Consider the following 19,364-nt stretch of genomic DNA (forward strand, 5'->3'; position numbering starts at 1 on the left):
GTTCCAGGTGTTGGTCGTTGTCATAGTCCCCTTTAACCTTGGTTTAATTATAATAAATTTGTAGAAACCGTTTTTGGCAGACGGACTACCATTTGTATTATCATAAATTGACTACAAATACCATAGTAAACTATGGTTAGTGTGTAAGGACCACAATACCACTAGTAAATTTGTGCCAACTATGGTTTTACTATACACAAAACCAGAAAACTATATGCTTACTGTAGTTTAACAATTGTTAATTTTCATAAGGGTTGTTTCTTTACAATAGCATTGTATATGAGATTGTATTAATGATTTGAATCTATATATGATTTTACAGAAATAATGGCCCACTATTGAAGTAAATAATATTTTGCTTTATTGTTAAATGACTCCTAAAACCACTTACTTCTTAGTAAAATATTAATAACAACTACTGTGTGGGTTAAAATATTTTCAGGATTAAAATAGAAAATTAGATTTTCTTACATTAATTACACTAGTGGACCACGAGCCTGCACCTGGTCATAAAACACGGCAGGAGATTGTTAGGGCTGAGATAAACTGAAAGGCCGTCTGTGTTGTAGAGATGGGCTGGAGGAAAAGAACTGCAGCATACTAAGCATTAAAACATCTTGGCAGGCTTTCCTTTTTTAATGCTCTTAATAGCATTTTTTTCTCCTATGAGAGTAACATTGTGCTTTAGAAAGAGAAGATGGTGCTTAACAAGAATAAATCAGGGGATTTATTTCGGTTTACAGACACAAACTTTAGTTTGAGATAACATGATAGTTATCAATTATTTTATAAATATTTACCTTTCTATTTAAAATTATTTGTCTGTTAAACAACAAAAACAAACGGATCCAAACCATTTTTATTTTAAATTAGCATAAAAAGCATGACAAAACAAAATCCTAGATTTCCACATGTGATACAATTGTACAAATTATATTTCTTTACCAACACAGTGATATACAGCTAAAGTTTTCATACACACTATAAGCATTTTATAAAAAATATATCTACATTGTAACATGATGACGTACTGTTTGCCATTCAGGCTATGTATACCTGAATCTATCTATCTATGTATCTTAAGTTATCCAACATTGTTCATAAATGACCTTTGAACTCAGTCATTTGTGTTATGGGTTGCCTGGGAGTGTTTACATCTGGTCGGGAGTGTTTAAGGAAGTCAGATGAGGAACCAACAGAAACGCATACCTATATAGTATGTTGAGAAAGACAGAAGCCTTTTGTATTCCTGTTTTGTAATTACATTACAAAAATACCTTCAAACAGACAAAGACCTAAGAGAAAAACAGCTACAAAATACTTGAACAGGAATACTTATTGCTGCTTTATTTAAAAAAATAGACCTTGTTTCCATGCCATCCCTGTTTTTTAAGAAATATTTTGTATTGATCCTTGTGTCACTGTCTTTACCAATCCACACTACAATCTGAACTGCATAACTTTCCCAACACCTACAAGATGTACAACACTCATTTTCTACAACTTTGCACAAGCAGCAGTTCTTTGTCTAAATAACAATGAAATAGTCTGACAGGTGACATGAGTTGTTCATGACATGGGGGCTTAGCATTTATACAGTTGTGTTTGAAATTAGAGGGACCACGCAGTGCACCAACAAAGGTACTGCTCAAACGTCTGAGGGGTTTAAGAAGTCTTGAAGGGCCAACAGAATTGTTACTCTTGAGCTTCTTTGCCCGTCATTTTGTAGATCTCTGTAGGTCCATCCACATGTGTGATGGTAGTGGTTAGTTGTATGTCTTCACCACTGTTTCCACCCTGATCACCTACTGTAGATGGAAAAATAAAGATTATTATTAACACTTTACCACTAACTGTTCATCAAGACATAATAGGAATTATGAATCCTACTTGAACCTCCCAGTTTATAAAACCATGTTCTTCAAGAGATTGCCTAAGACGTACAGTAAGCACAGACCAATAAACAGTGTGATGAAAGGAAGATGCACTAAAAAGTGCTTATTTAAATCAAACATCTAAATATTAATATAGTATAACAGTATAAATGAATATAGGATAAAGTACATTACCACCTCATTTGCAATTAATAAGCGGTGTAATGTAAATACTTTTTATGTGGTCTGGAATATGTCACTAATCACACAGCCGAGGGCGACACTCACTGTTTACCACTTGGCACAGAACACCTTCAGATTTTTAAACTCATAAAACAAAGTATAAAATAGTCCAAGTAACAACGAAACGCACAAAGGATCCAGCCCTGGAATGGTCTAATATCACTGAGTGCCATTTGGGCATCAAAAAACAGTACAGAAAGTTCCGAGCATAACTTCAAGACTGAGATATATGGTTTTCATTACACCAGTTCTGGTAGGAAGCCTGGTCTACATTAAAGACACCCACTGCTGCCCAAGAGGCCCATTTCCCCAAAGAAAGAAAAAAATCACAATCTCCTCCCTTTCCTGGCATCAAGATATCACTGTCTGAAATGAGCTTGTCTTAACACAAACTGAACTATAATGTGTTGCTTGGTGAATGTCTTGCTGTACTGTACACTTTTTGTGAAGCAGACATGAATTCATGCATCAAAAAAATACTTTCAGCGCATTACAAGTCAAGTAAATAGTAGACGTAAAAAAAAGCATGTTATTTAACTTAAGATATTGGTTTGGAAACAGCACAATAAGTGAGTTTGTGAGAGTATTACACATGCTTTTTTCATGAAAGAACCCATGAATCATGCATCCGTTTTAAAACGCGGAGTGGTTTTGGGTGTGCCTTTAAATGCAGACTCAGTTTGCCTGAAAACCAAATACTTTACATGCCAATATAGGCAGGGTTGTACGTTTCCCTCAGCAAAAATATATGTATAACATACATTACAACATTAGTTAACCATCAGAGATATCATTGTTAATACTTTTTGTAAAAAGAAAAAAAGTCCATATTTTGTGACTGTTCGGTTACCTTACACAAAATATGAGTACTGTATTAACAAACATGACCAATTCTACTAACTTAAAGGAGCTGTATGTAACATTGAGACACCTAGTGGTTGAGCTTGGTATCGCAGTCAAATTCAAAATATTGGCGAGGCTTTTTCCCAGCCCCTCCTCCTCCTCAGATGCTCACAGGAGTTGCCAGACACTTACAGGAGTGTAATGAAAAGCATAACCTCTTACACTGTAAGCTTATCTGATAATTTATACTTTGCAGTGGTTTTGTTGTTTTTTGCAAATATAACTCAATCAGCAGTTCGTTTCAGAGGTTGCGTCCTCCGGAGGTCGCGTTTACGGGCCATATTGCGGTCTCGTTTAAATAACCGTAGTAAAATTGTATATTACTCGTAAGTTGTAAAATAATATAGTAATTCTTTCTAAGTTTGCAACGTAATAGTACCGGAAAGGGTGGAATCTGCTCTGACCCAGATCATTTGTTTGCTGCGAGATGCAGTGATTCTCGCCAACTGGCAACCGAGCTGTCGAAATACACTAGTGGGTAAATCGTCAGTGGGCGGGGTCACACGGACCAAAACAAAAACAGACATTCCGGCACGGAAAGCACATTTCAAACCAATATATGAACTTAGCATGTATTCTAAATGTCTACGAACATATTAAGGTATTGTTTTGATTTAATACAGTAAAATTATTACATACAGCTCCTTTAAGGAGTTTTTGCTCATACTTTAAACTGTAATCGCTGCTACAGTTACAACTACAGTACAGTATAAACAGCATAAATCAAACAATATAACAAACAAATATCCGAGTGTACAAAGCGTCAGTATGTAAATGGCAGTGTGTGTATGTGCATGTGAGAAGTGTCGACAGGAGTCTTACCGCTTGACTGGCCATCCCCATAACGTTTGTGAGACGGTGCATACAGAAACATAAGGGCAAACACATAGAGGTTCCACATGCCATAAATGCCAGTGAAGAATGCACTGTTGACTTGAACTGTGTACCCGCCCCAGTGCCAGTGGCCTTCATTTACCTACCAACACAGAACACATCCAAAACAGCTCTTAGATATTTAGACATTGTATTGGAATGTCCATCTATACCTTTATTGATATATTTTGTAGAAAGCAGAGGGCATTAATACCTGACTTATGATGAAGAAAATAACAGTCATGGCAGCACATGCAAGCGTGACCAACATCAGAAACTTAAACCGGAAGATCAGGCCCTAAATTAGAGATAAACACAAACATTAGACACATCCAGTCGGGACCTGTGTCACCTGTAATGCCAGTGTGATGAACACAAGGTTAGTGTTCTGACATACTAAGACATTCATTGAATCTTGGTTGTTTTTTGCGTTAAGGTTTTCAACTTACCTCATAGTGCAGCCGACGTGCCTTTGTCATAGCAGGTAAGGCTGACCTTTTCCCGCTAACATTTCTGAACACCTGGAATACCATGAAGCACAAGAACAGAAAGTAGAGACATGCACAGATTCCCGCCACAATGATGAAGGCCATCTGCATCAGCCTTAGTCAAGGTGATTATTTGATTAATTTCATTGCACAAAAGTATACAAATACGTAGTAGTTATGTTGTTAAAAATAGGGTTGAGATATGATATGGGCAACATACATAAAAAATTAGCTGTATTCATATAGTGAAGCTGCAAAAGCACACTTTTGTTTTAAAAAAAGGATACAGCCAGCTCTGTCCCTACATCTGATGCCCAAATACTGTAAAAGGGGTTTTTTAGCTGTACTCCTCTGTAGAGAAAAGAAAAAAAAAGAAAAATTTGATTAAAAAATGAAGAAGTATTCAGCAGTCCTAATCTTATGGACTGTGATACATGCATATGCCAAGAATGTAGGAATCTTAACACTGGCTCACCTCTCACACATGTCAAAGATAAAGAGGCAGAAAGACCCAAACACAATGGGTCCAACTTGTTTCCAGTACACAGACAAACGGTTTCTTTCTGTCTGGTCCTTGATTGAGAAAAACAACAAAATATTAGATAGTGTTTAACGATTTCATGCATGAATTATGACAACCTCAAACACAATGTTATTTATTGTTTGCTCTTAGGGTGTAAAAACAAGATTTGACCTTTTTGCACTTTTTTAAATAGAAAATGTAACTCTTCAAATAAAGTTTTTCATATGTCCACTTGTGTCAAAGATCACAAAATGCTTGAATATTTTTGCATATCATGAGGCCGGTTACATGCGACTGTTTTCAACTAAAAACTGAAAACGTTTTATACATTTTGGCTGTTCATTTACATGACAACAGCATTTTGGGGGACTGAAAACGCAAACTTTTGAAAAGGGTGTCAAAGGGCACGTTTTTGAAAACGACAGCATTATCGTTTCCGTGTAAACTCTGAAGGCGCCGTTTTCCAAAAACGATGACGTCATACCATAGACTGTATAAAATATGGACGTAGTGTCCGAGACGTCACCCGTAGGATTGTGAAGATTAAAAATTAAGCCTAAAGTAGGCGGAGCCGGTCGTCGCCATCTTGGCATCGCGCGTCACTCCCTGATAATCGTAAATGGGCAAAGAGGCGGGACGTGGTTGGAGCTGAGGCGCCCGGTTGGCTGATACTACTTGTTGATTAATTAATTGTCTAATAAATCATTGTGATTATTATGATTAATTGTCTGTTTTAGGGCTTTGACATTTCGTTCTCATACATTTTTTATTCAGCTTTGAAAAGACCATATTGTTCTCAATATAAGACTATGTTTTTGTTCTTGGAAATACATCTGAAAAAAATGGGTCATCATATATTTAAGGTTTAGACTTTTACCTGTCAACAATACAACCGCCAAATACTTGTAAATTAAGTAAATTAATCAGGAGTGAATTGAAGCCACCATTAAAATGCTATCAGTCATAGAAATGCTTCGTCTGTTTTTATCACTTGCAAGACTACAATAAAAGTTTACTTTATGTTAATTAAATTTGGGTAGACTGGTTTTAACACTGAGATTATCTTAAATAATATTGAATTGTACTGTAGGTTATTTCTATGGTATATGCTTTAGTTACTTTTAAAGTGAAAATACATTTTACAAGTATTACCATGCTTTAGTTACAATATATACACTAAAATATGCAATATGCAGATGCACTAAAGCTCCCTCTAGTGTCTTCTATAGAGATGTGAAATAATTGCGATGATCTGAAACCATCGCGATGAGGTCAAACAATCGCGAAGAGACGATTATTTAATAATCGTGACAGCCCTAGTTTACACTTTAAAAAATGTATAACTTTACTAGCCAGATATACTAAACATGGCAAAACAGCACGACAGCTGGGAGTTTCTGTTCTCTGCGTTTCTGTGGGTGATTTACTAACAAGGCTCACATTAAATCTTATTCATTCCCATAATGACCAGCGCAATCTACTAAGAGCAGCGCAAATTAGTGCAGGGTTTAAGACATGCCTTTTTGCGTGTACAATAAAGCCACAAATACCTGTACAATGACGAGTGCAAACCTTAGTAAATCATGTTTTGCGTGGTTCATTTAAATACTCTCCTCCCATATAGCTTTTGTCTGAAGAGAGAACTCCTACAAATGCATATGCAATAAGGTCAGTAGCAAAAACAGCTTAGTCCACACCCTTTCAGCACTAATTTTCACTGCGTGTCTTAGTAAATATGGACAGTAGTTTTTTTGCTGCCGCAAGCTGTTAGTAAATCTGGCCCATAGCCTCTATAATAAGAGAAAAGTCTTTTAATATCACCACAATTGATTGGGTGCTATACTCTGTGGAGAATAAAATGCAGTGGCTTTGAGCATAAACAGACATGAGAGAGACTCTTACCATAAGATGTTCTCCACAGAAGATGATCCAAAAGGAAAGCAGCATGGCATAGAAGATGCCCTGACGGATGTCACCAAACAACAGCATCCAGGTCCAATCAAAGCCAACTGAGAACCATTCTACTGGAATATTGATGAAGGTCATGGAGATACCAAGAGCAAAGATAATCCTGAAAGAATTACAAAACATGAGCAGTTCTTACAATAAATATATCAACTCTTGAACACTTTAACAACCGAACCAAAACATTAAAAATGGCTCAAACTGATTTGGCTTTATGCTGTTCTTTGTTCTCTTGAGTTTAAAAGCATACATGCTAAAACAGGCTAAAATGCTTATTGGCGAGACTGAGTTAGAGAGTGTAATCTGACTTCAAAAGCGTGAATCGCATTCCATCCTGCCAGACCGTCTCGGCATGTTTAACAATGAGGGCAGAGAAAGACCATATTGTGTTGGAATGCAAAGTACTGGGTATGTTTGTATCATCTGCAAAAAAATTCAGTAAAATTCGACCAATTCAAAAGAACGCCCTTAAACGTTGCCCTTAAACAACAAGGGCACAAAAGCTAACTGGATAGTAGCATCCATGATGTAAACTAAAATAAGCTGCTGCCCAGAGACTTGTGTCACTCTCACATTTGAACTGTTGTGTATCATGGTCACTGTCAGCTTTATTGACATGAAACGTTATTTTGGCATCATTCCAAAAACAAGAAAGCCAGCAGGGCCCGTTACACATTCTTGGGCTTCTCTATGGGATATAAAAAGGGTTCTGATTTCCATCTTGACACTCTAGTGGAAAAGTTATGGAGGTCAACTCGGCAAGGCTTTTACTATGGAGCGATTTTAGTCTCATTAATTATTCACGCCTAAAACAAGATACCCACATGCGTAAACAGTTTCACGTGAATAAAACCTAATTTACGTGCACAAAGTATAAATACACATTTACAAAAAGCAATTCACGTGCGTAAAACAAAACTATTTTCTCATAAAGAACGTTTCGCAAACATACGACTGTGCACAAATATTTCGAAAGTTTAAAATGTACACATTTATCATGTTATGTGAATGTGCAAATCGTCACTCACGTGTGAATCGGCTTGGATGTGTGTGTGTGTTTTGAGACTCTCCTGGCAGCGCAACCCCTCCCACGTGGGTTGTCGTACTCTTTAGCCAATCAGATTCAACCTTACCATTCAACCAATCATAAACGCGGAGAGCACAGAACTCAAGGAGACCTAGTGTTAGCACTAAAGGCTCGTTTGTACAGCTTTGCTAATCTACTCTCTGAGCTGTGATGCTGTATTAAAACATAATACAGCCACGCAATAAATCGTTTTTTATTAACTTATTTTGTAGAAAAAAAGTATGAAATAGTGAGTGAACATGACCACTTAAAAACTACACAACCAGCAGTCACCTCCACTGAACTGCTAAAATCCGTCTGGGTAACAAACTGTGCCTGTTTGAGATGCGTTCATGTTTGAGATGTGTTCATGTTTGTATGTCCAGACAATGTATGTTTTAAATGAACAAGGACAATAAATGACTAGTTCTTGGAAACATTGCTTTGTATGGGCGCATAGATTTGTAGCTAGCCGCCTTTTGGGAAATATATCGCTAAAGGGGGCTGAAAAATCACTGAATTGGCAACGCAGGAAGTAAGTCAAACTGCGCAAAAGGTCCACAGAGCCGTTTTCCTTGAGTCCTGTGCTCTCCGCGTTTATGATTGGTTGAATGGTAAGGTTGAATCTGATTGGCTAAAGAGTACGACAACCCACGTGGGAGGGGTTGCGCTGCCAGGAGAGTCTCAAAAAACACACACACACATCCAAGGGGATTCACACGTGAGTGACAATTTGCACATTCACATAACACGATAAATGTGTACATTTAAACTTTCGAAATATTTGTGCACAGTCGTATGTTTGCGAAACGTACTTTATGAGAAAATAGTTTTGTTTTACGCACGTGAATTGCTTTTTGTAAATGTATATTTATACTTTGTTCACGTAAATTAGGTTTTATTCATGTGAAACTGTTTACGCATGTGTGTATCTTGTTTTACGCGTGAATAATTAATGAGACTAAAATCGACCCATATTTTACAACATGAAAAAATAATCATCCATGTGACTAGGTTAAGAGCTTTTGAGATTCTGGGACCGCTAGTGTCCATACAGAGTGTGGGATGGATGGGGTTGTGGCGAAAATCCACTCACATTTTCTCCAAAACATCTAACATTTCTCAGTTTCAACATGCATGGCATTTGAAAACGTAAATAAATATTTTACAACATGTAAGCATCATTCCACAGACCAATAAAACCAGACAAACATTCCACTCCTGTGTTGTAACTTCTGACCTAACAATACAGTTTCATTTAATCCAAAGAAGTGACAAAAGCAAACCTTACTTCTCCAGTAGAACTGGTGGTCTGGTCATTTGGGTGATTCTTTTCCAGTACCAGATCATGATGATGAGGATGCTGGGAGTGAGGAACGTCTTCATAGCGAACCACACCTTCGTGAATCCACCATTCTGATGAATGCCCTGGAAAGCCACACATCAAGAGAAGCATTACAACGATATCAAGACAAACACATGAAGGGCACTTAATAGATGGGCATGATTATTTGTTAAGAGTTAAACAGGAGTAAGTTAAACATTAGGGAAGACTAAGAGATGAGAGAGTCCAGACGTCTTTGTTTAACCATTGCCCTTTCCAGAAATGTGTGCCAAATACAACAAGCCATGACAGGGCCAAAATCTTTCCACATGAACTAAACTCAAAATAATAATTTATGACTTGCATCCTCAACCTGTATTTGTCTAAAAACAGTACAGTTTGAAGACTCACCACTAGTCGGATATCTTTGATTTCTCCAATCCCGATGTTGACTTTTTTGCGTTCATTGACGGGCAGTCTGATGTTGAGAAGATAGTACTTGTGGGAAACGCTGCCGACCTCCATGAAGGGCAAAAGGTCACATTCATAGTAGCGTCCGTCATTTTCAGGGGTCTGAGAATCCAAATACTTTTGGGTAAATTTGGGGTTTTTAAAAGAGTTCAAGCCGCGGTTTACTGGAATGAGGTTACAGCGTTTACCTTAGAAGTGGTGAAATTGCAGTTCAGTTTACGATGCTCTATGGAGTGGGCCATCTCAGTCCACAGACCCATAAGGTCATCCCTATAGGCCAGACGAACATCCATTGTGGCCATAGCTCCATCCTCTACAAACACACAGATAGACTTATTTCAGTTTGGTTAATTACAAAGATGCAAAATATTACAACCAGAAACAGTTGCTACATCAGTGAACTCACAAGTATACCGGCAATTCCATGAAAATGTTAAGATAAATAAAATCAAGTTCTTACCAAAGGTTTTTACCATACTGATAGGTCAGACGTCAATATTTGGTAGTTTAAATACCCATGTGAAGTTACTCCTTTTTGTGTTTTTATAGTCAGGTACAGTGAGGGAAATAAGTATTTGATCCCCTGCTGATTTTGTAAGTTTGCCTACTTACAAACAAATGAAGGGTCTATAATTTTTATGGTGGGTTTATTTTAACTGATAGACACAGAATATTAAAAAAAATCAGGGGAAAAAAATGTTATATAAAGGTTATAAATTGATTTGCATTTCAGTCAGTGAAATAAGTATTTGATCCCCTACCAACTAGCAAGAATTCTGGCTCCACAGATTGGTTATGTGCCTATATGGACCACAGATTAGTCCTGTCACTTTAAGAAAGTACTCCTAAATCAGCTTGTTATGTATATAAAAGATGCCTGCCAACAGAATCTGTATCTTCCAGTTCAACCTCTCCAACACCATGGTCCAGACCAAATAGGTTTTAAAGGATGTCAGCGACAAGATTGGAGACCTGCACAAACCTTGACTAGGCTACAGACAGAAGCTTGGTGAGAAGGAGACAACTGTTGGTGTGATTATTTGGAAATAGAAGATATACAAAATAACTATCAAATGCCCTTGTTCTGGAGCTCCCTGCAATATTTCCCCAATGGGGTAAAGATGATCATGAGAAATGTTAAAGATCAGCCCAGAACTACACGGAAGAAGCCTGTTAATGATTTCAAGACAGTTGGGAACACAGTTAGCAAGCAAAACATTGGTAACACATTGGTAACACGCTATGCCACAGTAGACTGAAATCCTGGAGCACCCGCAAGGTCCTCCTGCCCAAGAAGGCCCGCCTGGCTCGTCTTAAGTTTGACAATGAACATAAAAATGATTCAGAAAAGGCTTTGGCGAAAGTGCTGGCACTGCTGTGAGACCAAAATGGACTCCTGTGTTTGGAGGGAGAGAAATGCTGACTATGAGCCCAAGAACATCATGTCTACAGAGAAGCACAGTGTTGGAAACATTCTGCTTTAGGGCTTTTTCTCTGCTACAGGTATACAGGATGACTTCACCGCATTGAGGGGCTGAGGGACGGGCCCATGTACCGTAAAATCTTGGACGAGAACCTCCTCCCCTTAACTAGGTCACTGAAGATGGGTCATGGATGAGCCTTTAACATGACAAAGACGCAAAACATATTGCCAAGACAACCAAATAGTGGCTTAAGGAGAAGCACATTAAATGTCCTAGCCAGTCTCTAGACCCTAGTCCTATAGAACCTCTGTGAAGGAGGCTAAAACTCCAATTTGCTGAGCGACAGCCAAGAAACCTTAAAGATTGACAGAGGAGTGGACTAAATGTATCCGGACACATGTGCAAACCTGGTGACCAACTATCAGAAATGTCTGACCTCTGTGCTTGCCAACAAGGGTTTCTCCACAAAGTACAAAGTTATGTTTTGCTTGGGGATCAAATACTTATTTCACTGACTGAAATGCAAATCAATTTATAACCTTTATATAACATTTTTTTCCCCTGATTTTTTTTAATATTCTGTGTCTATCAGTTAAAATAAACCCACCATAAAAATTATAGACCCCTCATTTGTTTGTAAGTAGGCAAACTTACAAAATCAGCAGGGGATCAAATACTTATTTCCCTCACTGTAAGTGAATTGTCACAATCAATTATGTTCTATAAAGAGCCATCCTTCTCCATTTGTTGGGTATGTGCTTCTGGTTTGTATTTTAATTCACAAAGATTTGTCACATCTATAACAGATGAATTTTCCACTCTTTTAAAATAAAATGACTGATATTTGATGTCTGAATTCTATCGTCAGGGGTTTAGTTAAACATAAAAAGAATATTCAATATACTGGTAGTAAATACATTCTCTGAAAATGTATATTTCAAGTTTTGACTGAAAATGTCACATCCATAACGCTGGAATTGCCCATATTAAGCATATTTCAGTGAGAACAATGAAAATAAAACTGTAACAGTATCTTACAGAAACCTAAAAATGTAAATGACATCATTTATTTACCCACACGTTGTTCCAACTGTTTAAGGCTGTTCCATGCAGCATAAAAGCAATGTCAACATTCATAATTCTCCATATTTTCAACAGAAATCAAGTCATGTGGTTCCAGACTGATATGAATGCAATAATGACAGAATCATATTTAGGATTAACTTTAAAATCATCATTTTGCGTGATGAAATTAGTGACTGTTGAGTGAAGGACAGCAGTGGACTTTTTCTATTAAAGGCCAAACAGACATATAACATGAGAGATTCATGACAGACATTCTCATGAATAACTCTATTGTCAATAGCTAAATATAGCACAAACCCATGAGCCATCCAACCTATGATCGCCCCATTCCAATAACTCATAACCTCAAACACAAAGCAGTTTAAAAAGATTTCAGTCAACTCTAGCGGGTACTTTTATGCAACTGCATACACTCTCGCAAGAAAGGGGTTGAACGTTGCCATATTTCCACTGAGTTTTGGGAAAGCAGAGATAGCTGAGAAAGGGGCCCGTGTTTTAGATCGCTTTGCACAGCCCTGTGTGTTCCACTTCACCTCCCTAAAGTGATCCTTGTTGTGTTATGAAACAAGCTGGAGAGCACTAAAGAGAATTCCTGGACATAGAGGTTTTACGGGGGGGAGGGCACGAGGAAAAGTGGGAGAGAGGGAACGCAGCAGACATTATTAGCTCCGTCCTCTGTCCTCCAGTGTGCCTGTGACGGCCCCCACTTACAGCCGGCTGTGCCAAAGAGCTATGAATGTCGGCTTAGCACACACATACATTCCGCCCGGGTGCAGCACACATCACCCCGGCGACTAAGCCATTTCAACAGCTGTGTTATTGCTGGAGACTGGCCAAACTGTGCTGCTTTAGCCAGAGACACATTGAAAGCGAGAACCAATGGCACCCCATTGAATATGAAGTACAGGAGCTTGTGATCTTGGTGACACTCATGTGATCCATCAGAAAAGCCTGCACTTACACTAATTCAGGTATTCGGGATAAATATTGTGGTGAGAACTACACTGGTAGAGAGATCTAAAGTCTAAAAAGTAAAACTATTTAAATTCTTAGTTTGTTGTTAATGAACCAGAATGGAGAACGTCAAGGAATAGTTCACCCAAAAATGAAAATTATTTCATTACTCATCCTCGTGTCATGCCAAACCTGTAACCTGTATGACTTTCTTTCTTCTTCAGAAGATGAAGATATTTTGGAGAATGTTAGTGGCCAAACAACCTTGGACCCCATTGACTTCCATTGTATTGATAAAAAAACAGAGACATTTCTCAAATAATCTTCTTTTGTGTGCCACAGACATGAGGATGAGTAAATTATGACAGCATTTTTTGGGGGGGGGGGTGAACTATCACTTTAATAACACAAACTGTAAAGTTTCTTTACACTGTGCACAGTATGACTATGAAAATGAATGTTAAATGCTAAATAAATCCTTGCTATGACCTTATTTGAAGAGGCGTTGTTAGACTGTAGGGTTTTGCTCAGGGTGCAGGATGCACTGAGATAAACAGCTGGCAGTAGATCACAGGCTTGTGGCAAACATCTAACACCTGGCTGAGGAGGCTCTTCAAGGTTTCCCAACATCTGCCGCACAACTTCAAACAGTACAAAAATTGTCTTCAAGTATGAAATACGCAATTAATAATGCACATATCTGTGGTAAACAGCAAAAATGTGCATTTATAGGGAGAACAAGGTGTCAAATATATCACATTTAAGTGCACACTTTTTTTGGATAGTATGCTCAAGCACGTGCTTTGGGGTGGAGAAGATTATGGCAGGACCAAGGCAACTTCTACACTAGCAGTTAATGCTTTAAGAACTCCTCCTACATTTCTCAAGACATGAATAGCCAGAAAAGGACCTCCTGTTGCTAGAAGGAGCTGACGTTCCGATCACTTTCCCATACTGCTTTAGCTCGACAATGGCTCTTCATTAGTGGCCAGTGTTATCCGCTTAATCCTTCTTTGAAAGGGCAAACTTGGAGACGTTCCAGAGCACCACCCTCCCGCAACCAGATGATATTAAATGGCAACATCACTACGCAAGTCCAGACGACTGCACTGAACCCTTCAGGTTCAAACAAAGACGTTTCCAACTAAAAAGAGAAATTTCTTTTTTGCCAGTCTATTGCCATGCTCAAAACTACAATGACATCCTACAGGAGTGTTACTGTGCTACTTTTCGCCCGCAAGGTGTAGATTTACTGCCCCACTATGACCAGTTCAGACATATTTACATACGCCAAACACAAATACACCAAAAAAGGCTATTCAAAAGTACTTTGGGGTTAATCCTATGCGTTTGTGCGCAGGCGCGTGGTGTTTCTTTACAAAGTGACTCGCCAACCAGCCTGGCATGCATGATGAAGCATTTTTACTTGTGTTTACTTTGTGGATCCGTATAAATGCAGATCATTTTGACAGCATCGGTGTCATGTGTAAGAGAAACATTGTCAAAAATAAAAAAGGAAAAACTTGTCTGTTTGCTACATCGTTGTAAGCAAACTCTAAAACAGCAATGAAACCAGATGGCAGGTTTCACTCCTAGTTTTTATCCTTCAATTGTCAGAACCAAAGCCTCGAGAAGTTCCCCCCTACCTGCACGATGACTAAATCCTTATTGAGGTGCCTCAGGCTCCAGCCACAACAAAGAGAAAACAGACCATCCATCATTGTTAGTCCTCTCACAGCATGTGAGAAATCCAATCTACTTTTGGGCGAACAGAATGGGAAATTCCTCTGTGTGTTCATGCAACTCCTTCAATCCTCTCAGGATAATAGAAATACTCTCTTAAGCTTGTATAAGCGATGCAAGCACACAATATGTATTTTCTTGGACAGAAGTCACACTATCAAACGCACACATTTTTTTAACATTTAGATATTTTTATTACTCACCAATCTGATTATGCATTTTGAAGGCAATGTCGAACTGGAGGATGACCAGCATGAACTGGAACCAAGGACTCATCTCTCGGTGAGGTAAAGGAATGTGGACTGCAAACACAATGTTGTTGGCCTCTATTCTCTTGGCCGTTGCCTCTTCAAAGTCTTTGATCTTGCTGCACTGGTCAGGACCCCAAGGCATAAACCATTCTTCCTTCTGGCTGGTCTTTACAGCGTCCACGCACTTGGTGGCCAGGTAGTGGACGGCTGTGGTGGGGCTCGGAGCTGTAGAGACAGAATGGATCATCATCAACTTGAGAACTAACAACTTGTATTGGTTCACATATGTTTGTGATTGCTTTGGATATAACAAACAACACAATCAATCTCACAAAACTAGGGAAAAACACTTTTTGTGTCCAAAACCCTTGAGTCACATGAAGCCATGAGTCACAACGTTCCCACTTTAAATCAAATGCCAAGCTGGGACATTTGTTCAAAACATTGTGCATCATTTATGAAACGTGTGTAACTAATTTTTGCATAAACTGTTTGTAAAACCACTGTCACATCAATTGTCGATGTGATGATTTATGTACGTTTTAACTATTTACATACGTTTGAGTTTATGAAGTGAACCAAAAACAATACAAAACAGCCATAAAACTAGCGAAAAGGCAAAACAATAGATCTGTGTAGGCAATAAAGCACAAAGGCCGATAAAATGAAAACAAGACTTGTAAAGTGACCCTTACAATGAGGAGGTCTTTAGTATGTGAAGGTAAGGACACGTTTCCTATGTTACTCAGGAGACTAGTGCTGGTTGTTTAACTTTGAATTAACAGACCCCTTCCTGGCTCAGTGAGGACATCTAAAGTTTGTAAATGACCAGGAAGTGAGAGATAATGTGAACCAGCCTATGGCTTTAGGACACAAGCCAGATTAACACCACCACTTCTATACAAACAGCCAATGTAAGCATTTAACGGAGTAATAGTATAGCTAATCTGAAATCATTAAAAAAATTGTAGCATCTGAAATATATCTTCTGTTTTGTAGGGTACAAGCCTGCCCAAGCTAATAAAATTAGCTGCACTACATCTCTCAAAGTTCAATTATTCATTGACCCACAATCCTGGGAACAAACACTCTTCAAAACTCCAACACAAAACAACCGTGGCCTTTCGGCCCGGTGACCTCACGTCGTGTTTAAGATGTCCAGTAACAGGGGGAACAGTGCGCGTCTGCTCAATTACCCAGACTGCCACCAGCCAGCGGGCAAACACAAAGGAATCTCTCTCTTCATTAAATCAATCTCTGGCAAGACGGGCCAAAACCAGCTAATTTATCAGCAGTCGCTCCACATTCTGAGACTCCTTTTCTAACAATCATGAGGAATGTACAAAGTGGAAAAGGATGAAAATAGCTTCCTTTAATGTTTCTGAGGTGTCACAAGCTACACGGAAAGAGATATTCAAGACACAAGATGGAGGGGAACTGTCTGATAAAAATGGCAAGGTCGTTTTTAGAGAAGAGCCTGTGGATAACGCAGACAAGGGGAGGCACAGAAGAGGGGGTGGGTGGGCATGTTGTCTGTTCAGATGTAAGATCAAAGAAGAAAGTTTAAGAGATACACCTCATTTAACCCTTTATTGGCTGATGTGAAGTGGACTGGTTGCTTTCAAAGAAGACTATTGGACTGGCACTAGATTATCCAACAACTGACTAGTTCATTTAACTAAAATTAGCCAACTAAAGTTTATAATGGACAACATATAGTTGATAGCAATTAACGAAGATATGAGGGGAAGACAAACAGCAGGCTTTGTAATATTAGAACGGTAAACTAATAAACATCATTTTCTTCTGTAGGCTAAATAACGATCTAGAATGTGAGTGGTCTTGACTTGAAACGACACCGTGCGACAAACTATCGCATGGTCAAATTTAGACTTTAGTGGGTTCAAGCAATCCTCAAAATGTTTTCCGCCTCCTTTCCTCGAGGCATCTGAGACTCGGGACAAACCAAATGCACAAAGGGCTAAAGTAGAGAGTGAAAACAACGTGAAAACAGCAACACAAAGACTGCAGTCGACACGGTGAAAATAAGCGCCCATCTTTGACACTACTGTAACAAAGCAATTCCCGAAACTTTTCACTCCATTCCAGAGCGATCTCTTCTTGGGTGTTGTTTAGTAAGACTCTGTTGTTAACAACTATTCTTCCACACCAGATCCAATATCGACACTGTATGCAGTATTTAAAGCTTTAACTATAAATATCTCGGCGGATTTATAAAACTACTCACCAATCAGTCCTCCGACCATAAAGGAGAACGCCTGGAATAAAAGCAGAATGACTCCCACAATCACCAACTTTTTGGTGCTCATGTTCTCTATTATTGCTCCAGCCATTTTCAACGCGTCTCTTCTGGCGGTGCGATGAGTGGAAGGAAAGGAAAATCACGGCATTCAGGTGAACCAGTGCTGAGATTGGAAGCGGGCTGCGCCTCAAACCCCGGTGAGCTGCCTGCGTTGCCCTCTTGATAGGGAACGATCACGTGACCCACCCTGCATCCGAGAAGACTGTCGGTGACGTCACACAGGGCTGAGGGTGCAGGTTTGCCGTGCCTCCTGGATGTCTATACGGATTTGAGTGAGTTTTTATAATTTATTACAAAACCGATTTTCCAATTTGCTGTAACACCTCTTTAATGCAGTTCAGCACATAAGATTTTCTGTGTTTTCTATTTCCTACAAATCAAATTCGCTTTAATAATGTGGTAAAATAATCGAATATAACTTGTTTTTAGTGTTTGTTTTGGGGCCTTGCTACACAGTTGTAGAGCATCAGCACATAATATACATTTAAATAGTTGGTCCATCTTTGGAAGGGAAGACTATTTATCAAATTTAACTCTAGTGTATATTTCTTGGGGTAGATTAAAAAAAGGCACTTACTGTAAAATCTTGTGTATTAAGCTATTTCTGTTTATGAAAAAGACATATAGCACATGTGTGTTTACATGGGGCATGTTGTCACATGGGACCCTGTTATTAAAGGAACACTTCCTAGGTGTAGCTGTATACCAGTTCCCTTCTTCAACTCAATATGCTATATTAAATAATATCCTGGCTCTTCCTAGCTTTGTATTGACATTGAATCAAGGCCAAGGAATTATGAAGCTCTAAATTCAACATGACCCATATGATGAGTTTTAAAAACAATTGAGTTTGGATGCATGTAGAATATATTTGTTCTCCCAGAATGATGCTTGTTCTCCTCAGCAAAAAAAGATGATGAAATGTCCTCCAGCAACTCATAGGCTCTGGGGTGTGTGGCTAAATTTATGCTATTCCATAAATTTTTCAGATTGTGCTAGAGGCAAGTGAGAGTCTGAGGGACTCAGCAGCTGGCATCCAAAATGTGACTATAGACTTGAAACATTTTAGCTTTGTGCTGCTGGGGTGTTATTAATCCTGGTGTTATTTATTTTCAAATGTGTTGTTATTAAACATTATCAAAGATGATGTGGTCACATTTTCATGTATTACAAATTTAAAGGTAAGTGTAATTTCTGTATCACTAGTGGCAGCAGAATTGCTAAAATCGTGATATAATGTTAAAAATGATCCCTTCTGTTTCTACAAACACTTCCTTCATCATATTGAGATAGCATTATTCAACACCACACCGAAAAACTAGTAAACTGTAGTAAACTGATACAAAATACAGAAAAAAATGATACAATATAGTGGTAGAGCGTAAAGCGCAGCTTTTTGCTTTCCATTATTTGCCTAAAAATCTAATCATACCATGTATGTATCATATCCCAATGAATGTCAGTGATGGAAAAAGGCTGCTTTCTTTTTCTAGCCTAATCCAATACTAGCTCTGGGCTTTATAATTTCAGGAGAGAGATATCAGTATCTCTGTCGAGTTAAATTATCTCCCCCATAGGGACATGCTTTTGAAATATTCTAAAGCCTCAAACCGTGAATCATAAAGCATGTAAAACTAAGTTCCCAAAAGTGGTATGTTGATGCACCACAGAGTGTCCACAGAATCTCTTTAATTAGATCAGAGCTAGTGAAACTTAAATTCTGGGATGAGCTTGTGTAACAACCTTAGTGTGAGTCCCAGAGCCCACTGCTCTGACCAGAGGTGCATACCTGTATGCTCCTCCTTCAGACCCCAAGTTATTACAGCGGAGGATGCTAGAAAAGAGATATTAGA

General features: G+C 38.6%; 1 protein-coding gene across 1 annotated transcript; it reads right to left on the bottom strand.

Annotated features, from left to right (window-relative positions):
- Positions 1-841: 841 nt before the first annotated feature.
- On the bottom strand, positions 842-17,695 carry wls (Wnt ligand secretion mediator). Its single transcript, XM_057334859.1, has 12 exons — positions 17,437-17,695; positions 15,141-15,413; positions 9,919-10,043; positions 9,671-9,832; positions 9,227-9,363; positions 6,807-6,975; positions 4,857-4,954; positions 4,669-4,732; positions 4,343-4,486; positions 4,108-4,191; positions 3,843-3,996; positions 842-1,808 (listed from the first exon to the last, which is right to left on the bottom strand). The coding sequence occupies exons 1-12, from the start codon at positions 17,540-17,542 to the stop codon at positions 1,696-1,698; spliced, it is 1,629 nt and encodes a 542-aa protein (XP_057190842.1). The 5' UTR covers positions 17,543-17,695; the 3' UTR covers positions 842-1,695.
- Between the last annotated feature and the right edge of the window lie 1,669 nt (positions 17,696-19,364).

Source organism: Triplophysa rosa, linkage group LG5 (genome assembly GCF_024868665.1).
Source record: "Triplophysa rosa linkage group LG5, Trosa_1v2, whole genome shotgun sequence".
Taxonomy (NCBI): domain Eukaryota; kingdom Metazoa; phylum Chordata; class Actinopteri; order Cypriniformes; family Nemacheilidae; genus Triplophysa; species Triplophysa rosa.